This window comes from Rhinoderma darwinii, chromosome 9 (genome assembly GCF_050947455.1).
Source record: "Rhinoderma darwinii isolate aRhiDar2 chromosome 9, aRhiDar2.hap1, whole genome shotgun sequence".
Classification (NCBI taxonomy): Eukaryota; Metazoa; Chordata; class Amphibia; order Anura; family Rhinodermatidae; genus Rhinoderma; species Rhinoderma darwinii.
In genome coordinates this window covers 13,859,266-13,883,636 of record NC_134695.1, presented here as the reverse complement: position 1 = coordinate 13,883,636, position 24,371 = coordinate 13,859,266, and the positions used below count along the sequence as shown (strand labels likewise).

Here is a 24,371-nt window from a genome sequence, read left to right as displayed (position 1 = left end):
AAAATATTAAAGCTGATGCACGGTCGCGTAGCTTCATGGCCAGCCCTCCTCCTGAGGAGGATCCTGCTTGTGTTTTGCCCCCAGGTATAATCATATCCTCTGTTGATTCTGACTTAGTCTCCGAAATTGAGGCTGATCAAGGTTCAGAACCCGAGAACCTTCCAGAAAACAAGCTGTTTGTTCCCCTGCAATTCCGGCTAAGGGTACTCAGGGAGAATAAGGACTCTGCACTATCTGGCAATCCAGGCATCCTGGGTACCAAGCACCTCATTTCTAGAACCTATTGGTGGCCTGGGTTGCTTAAAGACGTTAAGACCTACGTCGCCACTTTTGAAATTTGTGCCAGGTCCAAGACTCCCAGGTCCCAACCAGCGGGCTTACTATGTTCTTTGCCCATTCCCCAGAGACCTTGGACCCATATCTTCATGGATTTTATCACTGATCTGCCCCCATCCCAAGGCAAGTCGGTGGTGTGGGTTGTAGTAGACCGCTTCAGTAAGATGTGCCACTTTGTGCCCCTCAAGAAACTACCCAATGCCAAGACGTTAGCTACCTTGTTTGTCAAACACATCCTGCGTCTCCATGGGGTTCCTGTCAATATTGTTTCTGACAGAGGGGTACAATTTGTTTCATTGTTTTGGAGAGCTTTCTGTAAGAAGTTGGAGATTGATCTGTCCTTCTCCTCGGCCTTCCATCCTGAAACTAATGGCCAAACTGAGAGGACTAATCAGTCTCTAGAACAATATTTAAGGTGTTTTATCTCTGACTGCCAAGATGATTGGGTCTCCTTCATTCCCCTCACCGAACTTTCCCTCAATAACCGGGTCAGTAACTCGTCAGGGGTCTCCCCCTTTTTCTGTAATTTTGGATTTAATCCACGGTTCTCCTCCGTTTCACCTGTGGTTCCAACAATCCCGAGGTAGATGTCGTTCATCGGGAACTGTGCACAGTCTGGGCCCAGGTTCAGAAGAACCTAGAGGCGTCCCAGAGCATACAAAAGACTCAGGCAGATAAAAGACGTTCTGCTAACCCCTTGTTTGTGGTCGGGGATCTGGTGTGGCTGTCTTCAAAAAACTTGCGCCTTAAAGTTCCGTCCAAAAATTTTGCTCCCCGGTATATAGGGCCGTACAAGGTCATTGAGGTCCTTAACCGTGTCTCCTTCCGGCTGAAGTTACCCCCGTCTTTTCAAATACACAACGTGTTCCATGCCTCCCTCCTGAAACACTGCTCCCCGTCCTTGGCTACCTCGAGGAAACCTCCGGTCCCTGTTCTCACCCCTAAAGGGGTACAATTCGAGGTGGCCAAGATTGTGGACAGCAGGATGGTCCAAGGCTCCCTCCAGTACCTGGCCCATTGGAGAGGATATGGGCCTGAGGAGAGGACTTGGGTACCCGCCCAGGATGTTCACGCCAGGTTATTGCTCAGGAAGTTCCATCTTCGGTTCCCCAACAAGCCAGGTCCACCTAGGAATAGGCCAGTGGCCCCTCATAAAAGGGGGGGGGGTACTGTAAAGGATTTGCCTGACACAGCTTCTGTGTCGACGCCCGTGGTTAATCAGCCTGCATCTGTTCCTAGGTCTGCTACAGTGACTCGATCTGCTACCACTCAGGCTGATAGGCTGAGGAGTGGGAGAGCCTATCGCAGCCTGGCCAGACGGTTCTAGCTCCCGCCCTTGGTCTACTTATACCTTCACTTGCTGCTTGTCCTTTGCCTGTGATTCTCTTGTTTCCTGGCTCTGCTGTTCCTGCTGTTACCATTGACCTCTGCTTCATATTGACCCTGGCTTGACTGACTATTCTCCTGCTCTGCATTTGTTAACACGTACACTCCTGGTTTGACTCGGCTTGTCCACTACTCTGTTGCTCACGGTGTTGCCGTGGGCAACTGCCCCACTTCCCTTTGCTTCTGTGTACCCTTGTCTTGTATTGTCTGTCGTGCACATATTGAGCGTAGGGACTGTCGCCCAGTTGTACGCCGTCGCCTAGGACGGGCTGTGCAAATAGGCAGGGACTGAGTGGCGGGTAGATTACGGCTCACCTGTCTGTCTCCCTATCCTGACATTACAATAATATCAGGGGAATATCTGGATCTGCTAATTGATCTATATCAATTCCTGTAAAGGTAAGAAAAGCTTTCCAAACCCGTAAATATATTTTAGAGGTAACCGGTTACCTACTTGACAGTAGAGATGACAATTTCTGAGATACCTCTTTTCCTGAGGATTATCCTCTCCGTCTCCATGCTGTATGTAAGATGCAGCCTGGAGATGTCTGGATGAACTACTGGGCCCTGGGACAGGAGATCTAGTCTGTCTGGAAGGATCCATGGTTGGGTTACAGACAACTTCCTCAACCAGGTGAACCATGGTCTCTTTGGCCAAAATGGAGCAATCAGGATTACCGAGGCTTTGTCTTCTCTGATCTTTTTTAAAACTATCGGGAGTAGACAATAGGGGGGGGGGGGGCATAACCCTGTTCCTGGCTCCAACACTGGGAGAGAGCATCTACTGCTACTGGATATTCCCTGGGGTCTAGGGAGAAGAATCTGGGCACCTTCTTGTTCTCCCTGGTAGCGAACAGGTCTGTGGAAGGATTCCCCCACCTGACCACAATCATCTGGAAGACATCCTGATTCAGGAACCACTCTGACTGCAGCAACGGTCTTCTGCTCAAGAAGTCTGCTACCTGATTGTCCCTTCCCCTTAGATGGACAGTTGAAAGGGACGATAGATGTAGCTCGGCTAGGGAAAAGATCTCTGTAGCGAACTTCATCAGAAGCCCTGATCTTGTACCTCCCTGATGATTTATATATGCTACTGTAGTCATGTCTGAAAGAATCTTTACCCTTCTTCCTGAAAGTATAGAAAATGTGTTTTTCATTGCCTGAAGTACTGCATCCTGCTCCCTGTAGTTGGAAGATCTTATGGAGGTTTAAGGATCCCACAGACCCTGAAGGCAGAAAGATTCGCCATGGGCTCCCCACCCCCAAGGACAAGCATCTGTTGTATTGTTCAGGGTTGGGGACATTTACCATGAAACACCATTCCTGAGGTTTTCTACCTTCATCCACCACCTGATAGAGAGTCTGACTACCGAAGGAAAGGAGTAGGGAGTGATCTAGTGAGAGCTTGCTCTTGTCCCACTTCTCGATTATGTCCTTCTGTAGAGGTCTGAACCTGAACTGTCCCCACATTATGGCTGGTATACAGGAGGTCAAAGGGCCCGGGACCGACATAGCCCTTCTGAAAGAAGTCAAGTGATCCACAAAGAGGACTGAGACCCTCTCTATCAAAGGCTGGATCTTTCCCTGAGGGAGAAAATACATCTGTCTGGTGGAGTCTAGAAGGATTCCCCCAAAAATTCATCTGTTGGATGGTGTTAAGTTTAACTTGTTTATGTTTATAATCCATCCCAGATCTATCAAAGTCGATTGTACTGACTGTAGATGGAGTGTCAAAGTCTGGGCGGTGTCTGCCACTATTAAAAAGTCGTCTAGGTAGGGAATGATCAGAATGTTCTTCGTTCGTATATATGATGTCATTTCTGATATAAGTTTGGTAAAGACTTTCAGGGCCTGAGAGATGCCAAATGGGAGCACCCTGTATTGGAGTTGGATTAGGGAGTCGTTCAAAACTACTGCCACCCTCAGATACTTCGGGTGAGTGATGCAAACAGAGACATGGTAAAAAGCATCCTCCAGATCTATTGATGTCATCATACAATCCCTGAAGAGAAGATTTGCCGTTTCTCTGAATCCTTCTGCCTCTTTCTGGGGAGGAATCTGTCTGGAGGAGGGGACATGAATTCTAGCTTGTATCCTGTTTTTATGATATCTAGAACCCATTTGTTTGAGGAGAACTTTTCCCATTCTTGATAGAAAAGGGATAAGCGACCACTTCAACACCACTCCTTCTGGCATCATTATTGGTGATCTTTATTCTTGGGATCATTCTGAGGCCTAAACAAGAAACCCCTGTTCTTTTTAGGGAATTTAGAGGATCTAAAATCCTGTCCCTTGGGAATGGGCTTTCTATAAAATTTCGTGGAACGAAAGGAGTCTGGTTTGCCCTGGGTAGGAAACCCATTCCCCATATCAGATGCTTTCTCCAGGAGATCATCCAGTGGAGGGCCAAACAAAATTTCCTGAACAAGGGATAGAACAAAGTTTCCCTTTGGAGCCTACATCTCCCTTCCATGTATTTAGCCATATAGCTCTGCTGGCTGAGTTGGATAGGGCTGCGGATCTGGCTGCCAGACGGAACGAGACCACTGAAGCATCAGCCAGAAAATCTGCGGCCTTAGACAAAACCGGGAGGGAAGCCAGTATCTGATCCCTAGGACTCTTGTCTCTGAGATGAAGCATCAACTGAGCTATCCAGGTATTAAGAGACGTGGTTACACATGTGGCTGCAATACCAGGTTTAAAGGCCCCTGCAGAGGCTTCCCAGGTTCTTTTTAGAAAATAGTCTGCCTTCCTATACATAGGATCGGGGAGAGACCCAAGATCCTCAAAACAGTAAGGCATTCCTGGATATCTTCGCTACCGGGGCATCTGGTCTGGGAAAATCATCCCAGTCCTTAGTTAAAGAGGCTGTCACCAGAATATAAGTGCCCTGTCTCCTAAATAATGTGATCGGCGCTGTAATGTAGAGAACAGTGGATTTTATTTTGAAAAACTATCATTTTTGAGCAAGTTATGAACAATTTTAGATTTATGCTAATTAGTTTCTTAATAGACAACTGGGCGTATTTTTACTTTTTACCAACTGTGCGTTGTACAGAGGAGTGTATGACGCTGACCAATCAGCGTCATACACTTCTCATTGTTCCAGCCCAGCTTCTCTCACTGCATAATCACACTAACAACGGGCTGGAACAATGAGAAGTGTATGATGCTGATTGGTCAGCGTCATGCACTCCTCTGTACAATGCCCCGTTGGTAAAAAGTAAAAACACGCCCAGTTGCCTATTAAGAAACTAATTAGCATAAATCTATAATTGCTCATAACTTGTTCAAAAATTACAGTTTTTCAAAATAAAAACCACTGTTATCCACATTACTGCGCCGACCACATTATGTAGGAGATAGTGAATTTATAATCTGGTGACTGAGCCTCTTTAAACCCTCCTCAAAGGGATATTTTCTCTTCAAAATCTTGTGAATGCCTAATTTCCTGTCAGGGTTCTTCCATTCCCTCCTAATGTGGCTGGTTATATTCCCGTGAACAGGAAAAGTCCTCTGTTTCCTAGGACCCAGGCCCTCAAACAATGTCTTGAATAGACCGGGGTTCCTTGGGGTCATCGATATTCATAGTGGCCCGGACTGCTTTAAAAAGTTGGTCCACGTTATCCGCTGGGAATAAGTTCTTCCCTCCCCCATCTTCGTCAGAGGAAAACTCAGAGAAGCCTAGCTCCCCTTCCTCCTCAAACCTTTCCTCTTCACTAGAGGCATTAGAAACGCCTAGGTCTTGCCAGACGAGGTGCTAGGAAGACCATGATTCTTTCTGAGGGATCTAAGGGAGCTCTTAACCTCTGTACGCACTATATCTCTTATGCTAGAGGCAAGGCTGGGGGATTCCTCTGCCAGGATTTTATCTAAACAAAGCTGGCATAACCGTTTTTGATAAAAGGCTGCTAGCTTCCCACTACACACAGCACATTCTTTGTTGCGAGCCTTGTCCAACTTTTTCCTGGGACCCTCTCTGACCTAGGAAACATGCAATATACAAGGAAGGACAAAATTAATAATGGAAAAAAAGGTTTGTCCTACCATGCTTCCTAGAAGATCCCATGCCGTTTAAAGTAATGGACTGGAGGATATTCCTGGTTGCTTTTTTGGAGAAGGAGCCGTCCTGGTTCAGACCTAAAAATAGGCCTAGGATTGGTTGGGGAGGCTCCCAGGCCACAATGCGCTATAGCCCATCCTTCCCCACATAGGCCGCCAGAGCACCGCTTCCTGGGACGTACGCGCGTCATTCCCACCGGAAGGGATGTGCGTCGCGACCGGAAGTGGTCACTATAGTACGCCGGAAGTGGCCAAACGCTGGGTCACGAGTCCTGGCTTTTCGTCTGTAAACTGGAGCCAGGCCTTACCCCAGGAGAGCTTCTCCCCCAAGAGGAGACCCCACCCGCGGCGGGAATCTACCTCCATAGAGGGAAGCAGTGATCGGGAGAGGAGGGAGATACCAGCCCCAGACTACAGGTTGCTCCCTAAGAGGCTTACACCTTCAGAAGACCTCCAGCAACACTGGAGAGAGTGTCTTGATCCACAGGACAATCCCATCCGGAGGACAGGAAACCTGACTGGGTGTGTGGAGAGGTGTGTCCTTTTTTTATATCGTCAGGCTTCCTGTCCAGCGAATGGAATGTCTCTCCATGGGTGCTGTCATAGGTGAAAGGGTAAACACCTCTTAATCATTGAATTCAGGTGTTTCATTCAGTTACATTGCCATCGTGCAACGTTTCGGCTCAATACAATGCTTGATAAAGGCTGCTTGTACTGAGCCGAAACGTTGCACGAGGACTATTAAAGGAAAGGTGTTGCGAATTATTATTTTTTAATATAAATTAGCTTTTAGTATGTTATTAAAATAAATTTTATTTATTTGCGTTTTTGTGTTGTACTTTTTTCTTTTTTATTACTTTTACTTCACTATGGGGGCTGCCATTTTTTTTTCATCTCTGTATGTGTCGATTAACGACACATACAGAGATGGAATACGGCACATACATCCCCATAGAGAATGCGAACGGGAGCCGTTCCATTCACTATGGTGTACGCCGTCTGTTTGGGAACGGCGCATGCGCCTCTCCCACACAGTCCAAAAGGAAGGACTTCGGCCGAGCGCCATCCGGCGCCATTTTCTTGTGGACCGGAAGCCGCAGCCGGACAGTAAGAGGACTACTTCCGGTCGGGGCTTCCGGACATATGTTCCAGGCAGCAAAGACGCGAGGTGTAGAATCAGAGGCAGCAGCGGCGGCAGGAGCAGGTAAGTTATGTTTGTGTATGTCGTGTGTGTATTATGTTCGTGTTATACTGTCTGATTACCACTGTATGTAATCCTCCTACACTGTGTGCCGCCATTTTCTGATTCAACCACCTCCTTCTCCTGGCACTAGCCAGGATAAGGGAGGGGGGGACTCTGTGAGCTCAATAGAGCGTGTGTGTCTACACCAAATTTGCAGCATAAAGCAATGAGGTTGCTTTACCACATTGCAATGCTGCAATTTTGGGAATTGCTCCCTCTAGTGACCAGCACATGGAAATGTTATAAATTAGAATCTAATTTATAATATTTCCTGACTTGTGAAAAAATTAAAAAAAATTTAAATAATGTTTAATCACTTAAATACTAACTGTTTAACTGAAAAAAAGAATTAAAAAATTCTAGCGACGCATTCCCTTTAAAGAGGCTCTGTCACATTATAAGTGGCCTATCTCCTACATAAGGAGATCGGCGCTATAATATACGTGACAGAAGTGCTTTTTGTTTAGAAAAACAATCTATTTTCACCACATTAGGAGCGATTTTAGCTTTATGCTAATTAGCTTCTTAATGCCCAAGTGGGCGGGTTTTTACTTTAGACCAAGTGGGCGTTGTACAGAGCAGTGTATGACGCTGACCAATCAGCGTCATGCTCTTCTCTCCATTCATTTAGACAGCGCATAGTGACACTTGGTTGTTCACGATGTGCTGTTTTATACTGACATATTAACATTACTGAAGTGTTTAGACAGTGACTAGACAGGACAATATGTCTATTCACAATCCCTGCACTTCGTTAACGTTTGTTTGGTACTTACAGCAGAGCAAGCGTAATCTCGCGAGATCTCGCTGTAAATGACAGGTTACAGCGAGATTACGCTTTGCTCTGCTGTAAGTACCAAACAAACGTTAACGAAGTGCAGGGATTGTGAATAGACATCCCGTCCTGTCTGGAAGGAATATCTAGTCACTGTCTAAACACTTCAGTAACGTTAATATGTCAGTATAAGACAGCACATTGTGAACCACCCAGTGTCACTATGCGCTGTCTAAAGGAATGGAGAGAAGTGCATGACGCTGATTGGTCAGCGTCATACACTCCTCTGTACAACGCCCACTTGGTCTAAAGTAAAAACACGCCCACTTGGGCATTAAGAAGCTAATTAGCATAAAGCTAAAAATCGCTCCTAATGTGGTGAAAATAGATTGTTTTTCTAAATAAAAAGCACTGACGTCACCTACATTATAGCACCGATCTCATTATGTAGGAGATAGGGCACTTATAATGTGGTGACAGAGTCTCTTTAAAAGCTACTTTTTTCACCTTGATTTGGAGTGCTGCCGATCTTTGGACACATATTGGAGGATTTGGATCCGTGATCGGTTTCCCAGGGCGTGCACCCATCCATATTTTCAGGCTGGTGCTGCTGGACAGTGGACTTTTTAAAAAGTTCTCCTATATCCCTTTTACAATGTGGAGACCAAAACTGAATTTCATATTCAAGATGTGGCCTTACAAGGGATGTATAAAGTCGTCATATTACATTTCTATCACAGGCTTTTATCTCTCTTTTAGTACACCCTAAAATCCTATTTGCTTTTGCAGCTGCTGCTTGACATTGAGTGCTGCTTAGCTTATTTCTTACCAGAATACCCAGGTACTGCTCTTGTTCCGTTATCCCCAGTTTTATTCCATTTAATGTATATGAATTAATATAATTATTGTGTCCTAGGTGCATTACTTCACTTTTATCAACATTAAATTTCATCTGCCATGTTTTTGCCCATGCAGCCAGCTTACCTAGCCCTTTTTGTATAATTTTATACTCAAGCTGAGTTCTAAGTATCCTACTAAGTTTTATATCGTCAGCAAAAACTGGACACAATGCTATCAATCGCATCCACAAGGTCATTAATAAAGAGATGAAAACAAATTAGGCCTAACATGGATCGTTGTGGTACCCCACTGCTGACTTCAGCCCATTTTGAGTAAGTACCTTTACAAACATTTGTGAAAGAATGGGTCATTCTAAAGAGCTCACTGAATTCCAGCGTGGTACTGTAATAGGATGACACTGTTGCAAGAAGTCAATTAGTGAAATTTCTTCCCTCCTAGATATTCCACGATCAACGGTGAGTGGTATTATTGTAAAGTGGAAGTGTTTAGGAACCACAGCAACTCAGACACAAAATGGCAGACTAGGAAAAGTTACAAAGCTGGGTCGCCGTTTTGATTTTCAATGCATTTATGACAAAAACGGAATCCTTGGGAGCAAATAGACAGAAACAATTTACATCTGGCAGAGACCAGGGCACAGTGAGACTGCTCACATACAGATGTATCCACCCTTACTTTCTCGTGTTTAGATATACAAAGTCATGATACCAATTCAATACAATCTCTCGCCATGCAGTAAAAAAACCGTACATGTAAAATGTATACATTTTTCCATGGGAGTCTATGAGCGACGAATAGGTGACGGATGGCATCTGTCGGGGTATACGTTTTTGTATACATGTTTGTTTAACCCCTTCCCTTTTTGGCCACTTTTGACCTTTCTGACAGAGCCTCATTTTTCAAATCTGACATGTTTCAATTTATGTGGTAATAACGTCGGAATGCTTTCACCTATTCAAGCGATTCTAAGATTATTTTCTTGTGACACATTGGACTTTATGTTACTGGCAAAATTTGCTCGATACGTTTAGTATTTTATTGTGAAAAACACCAAATTTTAGCGAAAAATTGCAAACATTTGTATTTTTCTAAATTTAAATGTATCTGCTTGTAGGACAGGCAGTTATACCACACAAAATTGTTGCTAATTAACATCCCCCATATGTCTACTTTAGTTTGGCATCGTCTTTTGAATATCCTTTTATTTTTCTAGGATGTTACAAGGCTTAGAACTTTAGCAGCAATTTCTCATTTTCAAGAAAATTTCAAAATCCTATTTTTGCAGGGGCCAGTTCAGTAGTGAAGTGGCTTTGATCGCTTTATATATTAGAAACCCCCAATAAGTCACCCCATTTTAAAAACTGCCAACTTAAAGTATTCAAAACAGCATTTAGAAAGTTTCTTAACCCTTTAGACGTTTCACAGGAATTAAAGCAATGTAGAGGTGAAATTTACAAATTTCGTTTTTTTCGCAGAAATTCATATTTAATCCATTTATTTTTTTTGTAACACAGAAAGTTTTACCAGAAAAATGCAACTCAATATTCATTGCCCAGATTCTGCAGTTTTTACAAATATCCGACATGTGGCCCTAGTGTGGTAATGGACTGAAGCACCGGCCTCAGAAGCAAAGGAGCACCTAGTGGATTTTTGGGCCTTATTTTTATTAGAATATATTTTAGGCACCATGTCAGGTTTGAAGGGCTCTTGCGGTGCCAAAACAGTGGAAATACCCCAAAAGTGACCCCATTTGGGAAACTACACACGTCAAGGAAATTATCTAGGGGTATAGTGAGCATTTTGACCGCACAGGTTTTTTACAGAAATTACTGGAAGTAGGCCGTGTAAATTAAAAATCTACATTTTTCAAAGAAAATGTAGGTTTTGCTAGTTTTTTCTCATTTCCACAAAGACTAAAGGAGAAAAAGCACCGCAAAATTTGTAAAGCAATTTCTCCCGAGTTAAACAATACCCGACATGTGGTATTAAATGGCTGTTTGGGCACACGGCAGGGCTTAGAAGGGAAAGAGCGCTATTTGGCTTTTGGAGATCACATTTAGCAGGAATGGTTTGCGGAGGCCATGTCGCATTTGCAAAGCCCCTGAGGGGACAAAACAATGAAAATGCCCAAAGAGACTCCATTTAGGAAACTACACCCCTTGAGGAATTCATCTAGGGGTGTAGCGAGCATTTTGACACCACAGATGTTTCATAGAATTTATTAGAATTCGGCAGTTAAAATAAAAACAATCTTTTTTCTTCAATAAGACGTAGCTTTAGCTCAAAATTTTTTATTTTCTCAACAAATAAAGGAAAAAAGAAACCCAACATTTGTAAAGCAATTTCTCCCGAGTACGACAATACCCCATATGTGGTCATAAACTACTGTTTGAGCATACGGCAGGGCTCAGAAGGGAAGGAGCGCCATTTGGAGTGCAGATTTTGCTGGATTGGTTTCTGGGTGCCTGTGGGACCAAAACAGTGGAAACCCCCCAGAAGTGACCACATTTTGGAAACTACACCCCTCAAGGTATTCACCTAGGGGTGTAGTGGGTATGTTAACCCTGCAGGTGTTTTGTAGAAATTAGTGTGCACTCGATGTTGTAGAGTAAAAATGGGATTTTTTCCATAGATATGGTGGCACCACATATTGGCATAACAAGACAGCTCTCTAATTATTATGCAGTGTTTCCCGGTTTTAGAAACACCCTACATGTGACCCTAATCTTTTGCCTGGACCAGGCTCAGGAGTGAAAGAGTTCCATGTAAAATTAAGGCCTAATTTGGCGATTTACAAAGTATTGGTTCACAATTGCAGAGGCTCAGATGTGAAATAATAAAAAGAAAGTGACCCCATTTTGGAAACTTACACCCCTCAAGGCATTTATTAAGGGGTGTAGTGAGCATTTTCACCCCACAGGTATTTTCCATAAATGAATGCGCTGCGGATGTTGCATTTATATTTATATTTTTCCCTAGATATGCCATTTCAGTGGCAAATATATCGTGGCCAGCTTATGCCACTGGAGACACACACCCCAAAAATTGTTAAAAGGGTTCTCCAGGGAATGGCGATGCCATATATGTGGAAGTAACCTGCTGTTTGGGAACGCTGTAGGGTTCAGAAGGGAGGGTGCACCATTTGGCTTTTGAAGAGCGGATTTTGCTTGATAGTAGATTTGTTTGAGTATTGCTGGTGTTTCCGTTTATAATGTGGTGGCATATGTAAGCTGGGCAGAGTATATCAGGGGCATAGTCAGGTGGTATAATAATGGGGTTAAAAAACAATAACATTATCCATAGAGGTGTGTTACGCTGTGAAGCAATCCTTTCTGCACAGGCCAGTGTCGTACTGATATATGGCGTCCTTTCTTATGCCACTTTTGGTCCACACTCCGCTTGTCCTGGTATAATATGGTATAATATGGGCACCCTCGCTTCCAGCAGATATGTTTGGGCCCTCCCCTTCCTGGTTCCCTAATTTTAGGGCCTTGATAAATCGCCTCTTGAAATAGAAGAAATGTTCCCATCGGGCTGCACAACTGCATATTTTTTATTACCTGACTTATTGGAGCCTTAACTAATTTAATATTTTCATAAGCGTAGAGGTATGAGGGCTTTTTTTGCGGGACGAGCTGTCGTTTTTATTGGTACCATTTTGGGGTACATGCGACTTTTTGATCACCTTTTATCCTATTTTTTAGAAGGCCAGATAACCTAAAAAAACGCAATTCTAGCATAGGTTTTTTTTATACAGCGTTCACCACGCGTTATAAATTACATGTTACCTTTATTATGCGGGTTAGTCCGATATATTCCGGCGATACATATTTTATAGCACTTTTTTATGTTTTACAACGTTTTGCACAATAAAATTACTTTTGTAATGTCAGGGATCATTACCATGTATATTGTTTGCAAAAACATTATTACTTTATATAAACTAAAAATCAGTATATTACACAAAGATTTGTAAATGAAACAAGATGGAGTCTGTATGAGAAACACGCCTATGGAGACACCGCCCCTGGAATGCAAGAGGAGTGTACAGAAGAACTCACAGCTGAGGAGCCAATGGGGCTTAAGCACGTCCCACATCTCTAGGGAGGAGTTTTGTGTTTCTTTTCTATGTTCAATAAAAAGTTTCAGTTCACTTCCTACTTGACTGAGGGAAAGATGTCTACCAACACTTGTCTGTCTGGTGTACTTTTTTCCATGCATGCTTTCAGTTTTCAATTTACAGAGGTGGTTATTCGGTGTGAGATAACAGGGGAAAAGGAAGTTTACCCTGTCATTTGGCGCCCGAACGTGGGGACACACTTGAGGGGATTTCGGAATCCGAACAACCGACAATCACAGGGTGAAACAGACGACCGAGGACTGCCCACCGAAGGAGCCTGATCACCTCCACAATAACACGGTAAGTCAGTTGATTAATTTTCCAGCAAGACCTGTGAGTTGCAGACTGGGGGATTGTAATATTCCAGCGAGATTTAATAAAAAAATTGCAGACTGGAAGATTGTTATATTCCAGCGAGATGTAATACATTGCAGACTGGAGATTGTAATATTTCGGCGAGACCTAGAGAGAGTTGCAGACTGCGAAATTTTAATATTTCCGGCCAGACCAAGAGAGTTGTAGACCGAAAATTGTTATATAAATTACGTGTATATTATAGACTGTTAGAATGGATGGTTTTTAGTCCATATTCAAATCATCAGGATCACCCGTACCCGGACGATCCTATTCATGCCCCCACTGTTCCCTATTTTTATATACAGTTTATTGGTTTGCAGTAATTAATATTACCAGATATATTTTCCGTTTTATTGAATTACTAATTACAATTGTTTTGTTTTTACACATGAGGCACGTACTATAGTGCTGCCTAATTGTTATTTTTGGAAATGTGAAATGTTTTACAGGCAAATGGTTGCAAGTCCTTTTAAAGATAAAATTTATTTTTGTCAGGAGAAAGTCATTTTTGTTCCAGGCTGTTGTGCATTACAGGGGGTTAAACTAGTGCCCCCCAGAGAGTACCCGACCTTATTATGTTGAGATGTAGTTTTGAACCCTGCTACATTACTTTCACAGAGTCCACAAACGGGGGAATGGTGAAGGGACTGATCAGGTACAATTTTGGTTTGTTTTGAATTAATGAATTTGGTTCCAGGAGATCTACAAAATGTGTAAGAGACCCCAATGAGTAATCCACATTAAATGTGTATAAGAGTAACCTAAATGTTGAGGTTTTTCTGTGTAGATCCTTCCAAAACAGTAATTATGGCACTGGGTATGCTGTGCTGTAGTCTCCACCCAATATGAGGTATTGTGTAAGAGACCATCCCCCTCCAGCAAATTCACACAAGAGGTCAAGGTCACTCACAGATGAGTCTTTACAGATTTAGGAGGGAAGGAGGTGAAAATTATCTGAAGATTGTTAATTTTATGTAAAGATTTTAGTAATTTTTATTTGTTTTTGTATTAATCAAGTGTTTACAGTACCTGATAAAGTGAGAGTCTCAAAGTGTTCTGGATTATCAGATGAGTGTGGAGAAGTGTATAACATTTGTTTTTATTTTAGAGGATGAAGACGCCACCCCTTTGAGATGTTCTATCTATATGTGACATGGGTTTTAATGTAAATTTGTAACGTAGAAATACTTGATCATATACAGTATGTACAAGACAGGATACGAGGCACTAGGTAAATCATCCAGAAACCACTCTGACCTCCTCATTCATCTCAAGGAGCGGAGCTGGAGGTGCTCGCTGAGGCTGTAACCTGGCAGAAGGTAAGACGGCCGACATTTACACTGACTCTAGGTAATGGGCCCATTGGTAGTAGGAACTTTATTGGATCATCGGGTAAGCCAATCGAGAGAGCAAGAGATGACAGACCTGACAAGGGAATGTGCGGCCAGGTGTCAGTAAATTGGCTTGTCCCTGGATACAATAATGCCACCGCTAGGTTTGTAGCAGCCTGCATGATATGTGCCCGGCATGACATAGGTAAAACAGCAAAGGTACCTGTGAAAAGTGCAGCCCGGCCAGATTATCCGTCCCAGCGACTGCAGAACATACAACTACCCGAGGAAGAAGTGTATGAAAAGGTGCTCGTGTGTGTAGACCTGTTCTCAGGGGGACCTGAAGCCCGGCCGGGATCTTCCCCACTGCAGACGTTGTGTGTAGTGACAGGGGAACAGTGTTATCCCAAGTATTGAGCTGGTATTTGTACAATGATAAAGATGTCAGCAGTTCTCCAGATGTTATTCCAGAGTTAGTTTGTTTAATAACGATATTCAAAAAGTTTAGTGGGAATATTAAATACTGAAGTTAAGTTTCATGTAAAGTTCTGGATCAGCCTTAACATTGGACTATTGCAGGCGTTAGTATTATGTTTGTGTAAATGAGAACTTCACGGTGCAGGTAGATTCCAATTTGAAAATATTTTTGTTGTGAAAGGAAAATTTTAGAGCAGAGAATTCTGTGCAGTGTATATGTGTATGTATAGATATATATGAAGAAAAATGAGTTTGCATGTATCACTTCTAGTTACTGCTCAATGTGAACGTTTAATGTAAAGATGTTATTTGTTAATGTTTTTCTTCAAATTAATTATCTGATTAAGATCAATTACTGATTATGCGTTGAAAAGATTGTTCTCCACAGGAGTCCAACTGGGAGCGGAAGGCGTGAGAACCAGATTCTGACAGAATGTGGACAGATAAAGGAAGGTAAACCGGTACCACCCAAGGCACTCTTGATGGCACTTGCATTGATGGTGTATGACCTCACATATGCCCCAAGACTGCAAGGATCGATGTGGTAAGATCTAATTGGTATGCCCCAGGTTTTACAGCTGATGCTGCTAAATTCTGTTAGAGCTGTTTGATTTGCCTACAGAACAGTCCTGGCAGACCGGTGCCAACCTTATCATACCCGCCTCCCACAAAGAGAACAGACCTTGAGAGGCCTTCCCAGGTAAAACGAACCAGAGTAGGGGGGGGAATTGGTTTGAGACACTTGTCAGATAAACATGTGGAATCTGAGTATATTTCTGTGAATAGGAGATGTTCCAGGTAATCAGCTGAGAATAAGGTATAAACCCTGCTGGAAAGTGTAAACACCAAGTTCAAATATAATGTACCCAGTAACTACACATTTTCTAGGTGCCCTGTCCAGTGGAACAGAGAAGTTTTTATTACATAAAGGTGTTTGATGTCGATTAAGGGCCTGTCATTATTACTGTATGTACTTAGAACAACGTTTATAGTGTATTCGGATGATGTTATCACCAGATTAGTATTAATTTTAACAATTGACAAGGGTTGGGGGTCCCTGGCAAGCGCCAGTAAACATGAACTAAAAGACTTTTAATATGATGAACTCCATCACTGAGATGCGGCAGGCGCAGCCTGAGCCACTACAACGTGTTTATCATGAACTGATGGCAGTGTCACAATTCTAAGCAGCCGCCCAGACAAGTAACTTGCCAGAGGAAGAGGATAGATTCGGAGGGTTTGTGGTAGTCACAATAAAACTCCACTATTCCGCCTACGTGGGATCTCACCCCAGGCTCACAGCATGAGGTGCTATGTACAGCCCGGTGACGTATACTAAAGAGACGGTGTCTGACAGATGAGAAGGACCAAGCCAAGTCCTGATGACATCAGCAAAGATCAAAGTAAAGACCAAAGACCTGAGTGAATCCGTCAGCAGTATCAAGTGTTCTAATAAGTAAGTGACCAGGTGGAGGATAGTAATAAATCCCCCACTGGACACCACTGTGCAGTCTGACTCCACAGAAGACAGAAGAAGAGGAGGATGATGTACAGGACTGTCAATGAACTGATGGGACACAAAACCTGAGGGTGATAGCATGAGATTGGTGATAGCATTATATTATTAGTTGAGGCCCTATTGTTTATATTGTCTGAGGTTTATAATTATAATGTGTGTAAATATGCTGCGGCACTGCAAATTACAATCTGAGGAGTTTTATGTGGAGGTGTGAGGTGAAGGTCGCTGGTTGTTGTCACTCATATGTAAGAAGTACATGGCAGCAATGATAGCCCGGAGGTTATGTTATCTGGGTGTCTTTAGGTTTGGGGAAGATGCTGCCCATGACCTGTTATATCTGCAGGGGTAAAAGTTCCATTAGGACAGTAAGTGACAGTGCGACAATTATTACCATTAATAAAATGTAGACTGGATTAATTATATATATTACAACCAGCAGCGGTTTGTAGATTATACCAAGACAACCATCCTGTATCCTGAGGAGAATAGGGAACGTTAGGACCACTCCGAAACCTTGGAAGTCCAGGTACAAAGGGGGGTTACTCATCAGGAGTAGCTCGTCTCAAGCTGGTGAAGAAATCAAAACCCCTACCCGCCTGGTTCGAGTGGTCAGTGGTAGGTTGCTAGGCAAGACTCAGGGATAGAGTAATAATATTTTTAGGGGGGACTGTCAGGGATCATTACCATGTATATTGTTTGCAAAAACATTATTACTTTATATAAACTAAAAATCAGTATATTACACAAAGATTTGTAAATGAAGCAAGATGGAGTCTGTATGAGAAACACGCCTATGGAGACACCGCCCCTGGAATGCAAGAGGAGTGTACAGAAGAACTCACAGCTGAGGAGCCAATGGGGCTTAAGCACGTCCCACATCTCTAGGGAGGAGTTTTGTGTTTCTTTACTTTGTTCAATAAAAAGTTTCAGTTCACTTCCTACTTGACTGAGGGAAAGATGTCTACCAACACTTGTCTGTCTGGTGTACTTTTTTCCATGCATGCTTTCAGTTTTCAATTTACAGAGGTGGTTATTCGGTGTGAGATAACAGGGGAAAAGGAAGTTCTACCCTGTCAGTAAAAAGAATGTATTTTTTCTGTCGCCAAGTTGTGAGAACCATAACTTTTTAACTTTTTTGTCGACGGAGCTGTATGAGGGCTTGTCTTTTGCGAGACGAGCTATAGTTTTTATAGGTACCACTTTTGGATACGTGCGACTTTTTGATCACTTTTTATTCCAATATTTGTAGAGCAAAGTGACCAAAAAACAGAAGCTGTTCACGCGTGCAATAAATAATATAATATGTTTATATCTCAGGTCGTTACGTTCGCGGCGATACCAAATACGTATGGTTTATTTTTTTTTTCCAATAATAAAAGGACTGGATAAGGGAACAGGGCTATTGTGTTTTATTTTATTACTTGAAACTTTTATTATGTATTCAAAACTTATTTTTTTCACACTTTTTTTTTCCAACTGTCAGATTTTTTTTTCTAATACATTGCGCTACCAAAGTAGTGCAATGTATTAGATCTGTCAGTGAATAGGCTTCTCCTCCCGGCAGGGCCTAATCGGCTTCCGTAATGGCAGAGCAGGAGGCCATTGTGTCTCCTGTTGCCATAGCAGCAGTCGCCAGTCCTCATTGCCTGTCAGGGCTGGTGATCTGCTAGCAACCGCTAAGTTGCAGCGATCGCTTTCAATCGCTGCATCGAAGGGGTTAATGGCCGGGAATGGAGCTAGCTCCGGTTCCTGCCGTTACAGGGGGATGTCAGCTGTAACATACGGCTGACTTCCACCGCTGATGACGCCAGATCAGCTCCTGAGCCGGCGCCATCTTGCCGGAGGATACGGAATCCGTGCAGGCCCTGCCGCCGGGCGGGGGCTGAAAGTTTTTCGTGCTAGGCAGACCGGGAGGCCAGTATTTGGCCTCCGGTTGCCATTGCAGCCACCGGAACCCCGGCAATTTCATTGCTGGGGTTCCGATGAGCTGCAAACACATTAAATGCAGCGATCGCGTTTGAGCTCTGCATTTAAGGGGTTAATGGCGCGGATCGAAGCTAATTTCGGTCCCCGCCACTACAGTTGGATGTCAGCTGTAAGATACCGCTGACATCTGGCGATGATGGCACCTGCTCAGCTTCTGAGCCGATGCCAAGCATTTGGGGTATGGATACAGCAAAATGCGGAAAGCACTAGCTTACCATGGCGTACCGCTTCCCGGCCGCCCACTGTAAATTCACGTCGGCGCTTGCTGGGCTCTGTGCAGCGCCAACGTGAATTCACGGTGGGTGTTAACAGGGCGATCCGGGTGTCTCAGAGTAGCGCTGACACCCGGATCGCGCTGTTATCCCCTGCCTCTAGTCCCGGAGACATGACCGGGACCCAATTGGTTCAGGTCCCGGTCATGTGATCGCAGGGAAAGTTTGTTGTAGCAACAAACTGGAAAGTTTGTTACTACAACAAACTGGAAAGTTTGTTGCTACAACAAACTTTCCCGGGGACCGATTGCTGGTGCTGCAATCGGTTATGATGCAGAACCGGAGGCCATACAACAGCCCCCGTGTCTGCCATGCACAGCAGCCTATGAGAACCAGCCGGAGGCAGGTCCTCATAAGCTTCCTGTCAGTGTGACTCTCAGCGTCGCACTGACAGTTTATAACACGTTACACTACCTATGTAGTGTAATGTATTATAGCAGCCATCAGTGCTGCAGGTCTTCCAGTAAAACAAGTAAAAAGTAAAGAAAAAAAGTAATAAAAATGTTTTATAAAAGTGTAAAAACAAGTTATAAGTTACAAAAACAAAAAATGCATTTTTTCCTATAATAAGTCTTTTATTATAGGAAAAAAATTAAAATGTTAAAAAAAGTACACATATTTGGTATGACCGCGTTCACAACGACCCAAACTATAAAACTATAATATTATTTTTCCTGAACGGTGAACACCGCAAAAAAAAATAATTAAAAAACAATGTCAGAATCACTATTTTTTTGGTCATCAACCCTCTAAAAATATAGAATAAAAAGTGATCAAAAAGTTGCATGTAACCTAAAATAGTACCAGTAAAAACTACAACCCGTCCCGCAAAAAACAAGCCCTTACACAGCTTTTTTGACTGAAAAATAAAAAAGTTATAGCTCTCAGAATATGGTGACACAAAAAATAAATAATTTGATCGAAAAGTGATTTTATTGCGCAAACGCCACAAAACATTAAAAAAGTATATACATCTGGTATCGCCGTAATCGTATCGACCCGGAGAATAAAGTAAAATGGAATTTATAGCGCACGGTGGAAAGTGTAAAAAAAAAAAAAGACAAAAAACATTGTCAGAATTTGTTTTTTTGTCACTTTGCTTGCCAAAAAAATCTAATAAAAAGTGATAAAAAAAAATCACATGTATCCTAAAATGGTACCAATAAAAACTGCAGATTGTTCCCCAACAAAAAGTTCTGGCTCTCAGAATATAGCGACAGAAATTGTGCAGTGTCCAAAAGCGGATAAGATCGGGCGTCATTTATCAGTGCGACATTGGCCACATATCTGCGGATTATTTATTTACTGAATTATTATACTCTCTTATTATGTCCTGATGTACTCTGCCCAATTTACACATACCCCCACATCATAAACTGAAATACCAGCAAAACCCCAAACAGAACAGTTACCAAGCAAAATCTGCGCTCCAAAAGCCAAATGGCGCTCCCTCCCTTCTGAGCCCCACAGCGTGCCCAAACAACAGCTTACGTCCACATATATATTTTATATCCGGGAGAACCCGCTCAACATTGTACGAGGTATTTGTCTTCAGTGGCACAAACTGGGCACAACATATTGTGCATTAAAATGGTATATCAGTGGAAAATTTTAATTTTCACTTTGCACCATCCGATGCGCATTAACGCCTTCGCGCACCACGACTTAATAGCATGTCGTGGTGCGGGGGGTTATATATGGAGCGGGCTCATGCGCTGCGCCCGCTCCAAATTCTGCAGGTGTCAGCTGTGTATTACAGCTGACACCCGGGACTAATGGACAGGAACAGCCATCACGCTGTTACAGGATTCTGTAAAAATTATATTATACTGCAATACCTGATCGCTCGTTCCAGTCCCCTAAAGGGACTTTTGGGAGGTTTCCACTGTTTTGGTACCTCAGGGGCTTTGCAAATGCGACATGACACCCGAAAACCATTCCAGCTAAATTTGAGCTGCAAAAGCCTAATATTGTTCCTTCCCTTCTGAGTCTTGCCGTGGGTCCAAACACCAGTTTATTACCACATATGGCGTATTGCTGTAATCAGGACAAATTGCTTTACAAATTTTTGGGTGATTTTTCTCCTTTATTCATTGTAAAAATTAAACATTTTCATTTTCACGCCCTAATTCCACTAAATTCAGCAAAAAACCTGTGGGGTCAAAATGCTAACTATAACCCTAGAAAAATTCCTTGAGGGGAGTAGTCTTCAAAATGGGGTAAGTTTTGGAGGGTTTCCACCGCTTTGCTCCCTCCAGGGCGTTGCAAACGCGACAAGGCACTGAAAACCAATCCAGCAAAATCTGCGCTTCAAAATCCAAATGGCGCTCCTTCCCTTCTGAGCTCTGCCGTGGGTCCAAACAGTAGTTTAGTACCACATATGGGGTATTGCTGTAATCGGGAGAAGTAGCTTTACATGTTTTGGGGTGCTTTTTATTCTTTATTCCTTGAAAATATAATTTTTTTTAATATTTTTTCAGAAAAAAAGGAGATTTTCACTTTCACAGGCAAACTCCAATAAATATAGCAGAAGACCTGTGGGGTCAAGATGCTAACTATACCACTAGATAAATTCCTTGAGGTGTGCAGTTTCCAAAACCGTGTTACTTTTGGGGGATTTCCACTGTTTTGGCACTACAAGACCTCTTCAAACCTGACATGGTGCCTAAAATATATTCTAAAAAAAAAGGAGGAGGCCACAAAATCCATTAGGTGCTCCTTTGCTTCTGAGGCCGGTGTTTCAGTCCATTATCACACTAGGGCCACATGTGGGATATTTCTAAAAACTGCAGAATCTGGGCAATAAATATTGAGTTGCATTTCTGTGGTAAAACTTTCTGTGTTACAAAAAAAATGGATTACAATTTCTGCAAAAAAAACGTATTACAAATGAATTGCAGCAAAAAAATAAAATTTTTCAATTTCCCCTCTACATTGCTTTAATTCCTGTGAAACGCCTAAAGGGTTTTAGGAAATTTTCTGAATGCTGTTTTGAATACTTTGAGGGGGTGCAGTTTTTAATATGGGGTGATTTATGGGGTCTATCTAGTACATAAGGCCCTCAAAGCCGCTTTAGAACTGAACTGGTCCCTGTAAAAATAGCCTTTTGACATTTTCTTTAAAATGTGAGAAATTGCTGCTAAATTACTAAGCCTTGTAACGTCCTAGAAAAATGAAATAATGTTCAAAAAACAATGCAAATATAAAGTAGACATATGGAATATGTGAAATAGTAACTATTGTGTGTGGTATAACTATCTGTTTTACAAGCAGATACATTTAAAATTAGAAAAATCATAATTTTTGCACATTTTCTAAAAATTTTGGTGTTTTTCACAAATAAGCAATGAATTTATTGACCAAATGTTTCCACTAACATAAAGTACAATATGTCACGAGAAAACAATCTCAGAATCGCTTGGATAGGCAAAAGAATTCCAGAGTTATTACCACATAAATTGACACGTCAGATTTGAAAAAATGGGGCTGGTCCTGAAGGCCAAAATGAGCTCGGTCTTGAAAGGGTTAAGGGCTTGTCCACACGTAACGGAATTGCTGCAGCAATTCCGTTGAAAGTAGCAGACATTACGCTGTGGCAAAAACGCACCATTTCCTGCGTCTTTGACTACAGAAAATGGTGCGTATTTTGCAGTTTTTTTCACAATGCTGGGAGATGGTGACATCTCCTCTGAAAAACGCAGCCATTCAGTCCACTATCCGCAGTGGGAATTTACATGCTGCAGTCCGAAAAATTTGCACCGCAGGTCAATTTCTGCTCTGATTTTTATGCAGCGTGTGGATGAGGTTTGTTAAATTTCACCCACTTTGCTGCTACTGCATTCTGCTGCGTATTTTCCGTCCGCAACGGAAAATACGCAGCAATTACGCTACGAGTGGGCAAGCCCTAACAGTGTTGTTTGACAATTTTTATTTTAGGCTTTTTCTCTGCCTACGGCCGTAGGCATAAAACGCATTTTAAAAAATGCGCAAAACAAGCGCCGCAGGTTTTTTCTGCCTCCTATTGATTTCAATAGATGGTCAGAGGCGGAATCCGCTTGAAGAAATAGCATGGCCCTATTTTTCCCCCGCGAGCAGCCACAAGCTGCTCCGGGAAAAAACATCTTTGTCTCCCATTGAAATCAACAGGGGGCGATTTGTGGTGTTTCTCGGCGCTGAATCAGTGTGAACTGACCCTTTGAGAGAAAGTAAGGGAGGACAGATCTGTACACAAAACGTCGTCAAGTCCTGTAGACATTAGAAGGACCTGCTGAAAATGACCTAATGTTTATGGGCAGAATAAGTTATACACTCATGAGAAGACAAGGTTATATTATAATTGGTCATTATATACTCACCCCACTCACTACATACACAAAATATGGTAACAGTGCAGCAATCTTTGAGTTTGTCTGTAAATCTTGAAGTGCTACCTAGGATGGATTAAGATATGAAATTAAAACTTATATATATATATATATATATATATAAAAAGATAATTATAAACGATTATGAATAAAGGAGATAAAAAATAAATCAAATGCCAAAATAATCCCTCGTTTATCGCTGATTGACTATTACTAGTGATGGGCTGCATTCTCCACTGGATTGGTGTAACATTATAAGTTGGTGTTGGGAACATAATAAATAGAATTATTACCTTCATAAGATGCATATCATCTTCTAGCACAGCTCTTGTCACACGCTGATAATATTTCAATAGGTCATCTGTTAGCATGGAGACTGCAGCAGGAACTGGAAGCACATTTCATGAAAAATTAACATCTGAACATGATCATAGGGAATAATATATATGCAATATGTGTAACACTTGCCTGTCCCTTGTGGTTCCAGGTTTCCTTTACTGTCTAGATAAGATACATGAACTAGAAAAAGCAAAAGAAATTTAGCAAGATGCAGGAGCAAACAACCATTTAAAAAAATGTGCTAACACAGGTAAAGTTGGCTTCTTACCTCTTACAGCAGTCTCTGCAGTTCCCTTGGGAATGTTTGTGGCTAATGCCAGCTCCACCAAATTTATATCACGGTCCTCAGCACAATGGCAATCACCATCTCTAACACTGCGGAACGAAACTGGATCTGGGGATCCATGACCATATATCGGCTGAAAGATACAGTAGCACAATGCTCATATAGAACAGATCTAGAAAACACTGCATCATAAACAAAATGATTAGATATATCCTGCATTCATGAGTATGACCAAGCTGCCTTAACTTCTGATCACTCATTGATGGGCCAGAATGGCTGGATTACAATATGGCTGTCTAACACTAGGAGTTTCCTAGATTAAAATCTTCATGGATGAAGTAAATACAAAATGGATGTTTAGTACCAAAAAAGGCTTAACAGATATTCCCATCCTGTGGATATGCCATAAATGTCTAAAAGATGTTGGTCCCACCTTTGCCGGGATTACGGAAACAGCCGAGCTCGCTGTGCTATGATGTTCTCATAAATCCCATAGAGGTGAAGGGGAGTTACTGAAATAGCTGAGTTTGCTGTGCACTGCAACTCCCATTTGTTCTCTGGTTGGATGCAGCGGCAAGCAGACCCCTCACCATGCATTATGGGGTCAAAACCCCTCACTTTAGTGATAGATGCAGGTCCGAGAGGTGGGACCCCCCA

General features: G+C 42.5%; 1 protein-coding gene across 1 annotated transcript in view; it reads right to left on the bottom strand.

Moving 5' to 3' along the window:
* Positions 1-24,371, bottom strand: part of TAF6L (TATA-box binding protein associated factor 6 like) — a 51,795-nt gene that overhangs the window by 13,538 nt on the left and 13,886 nt on the right. Inside the window, exons 4-7 of the mRNA XM_075836857.1 lie at positions 23,697-23,847; positions 23,558-23,608; positions 23,383-23,477; positions 23,081-23,155 (exon numbers count right to left, since the gene is read on the bottom strand). Of these exons, the coding sequence (XP_075692972.1) occupies positions 23,081-23,155; positions 23,383-23,477; positions 23,558-23,608; positions 23,697-23,847 (372 nt within the window). The remainder of the gene's footprint in view (positions 1-23,080; positions 23,156-23,382; positions 23,478-23,557; positions 23,609-23,696; positions 23,848-24,371) is intronic.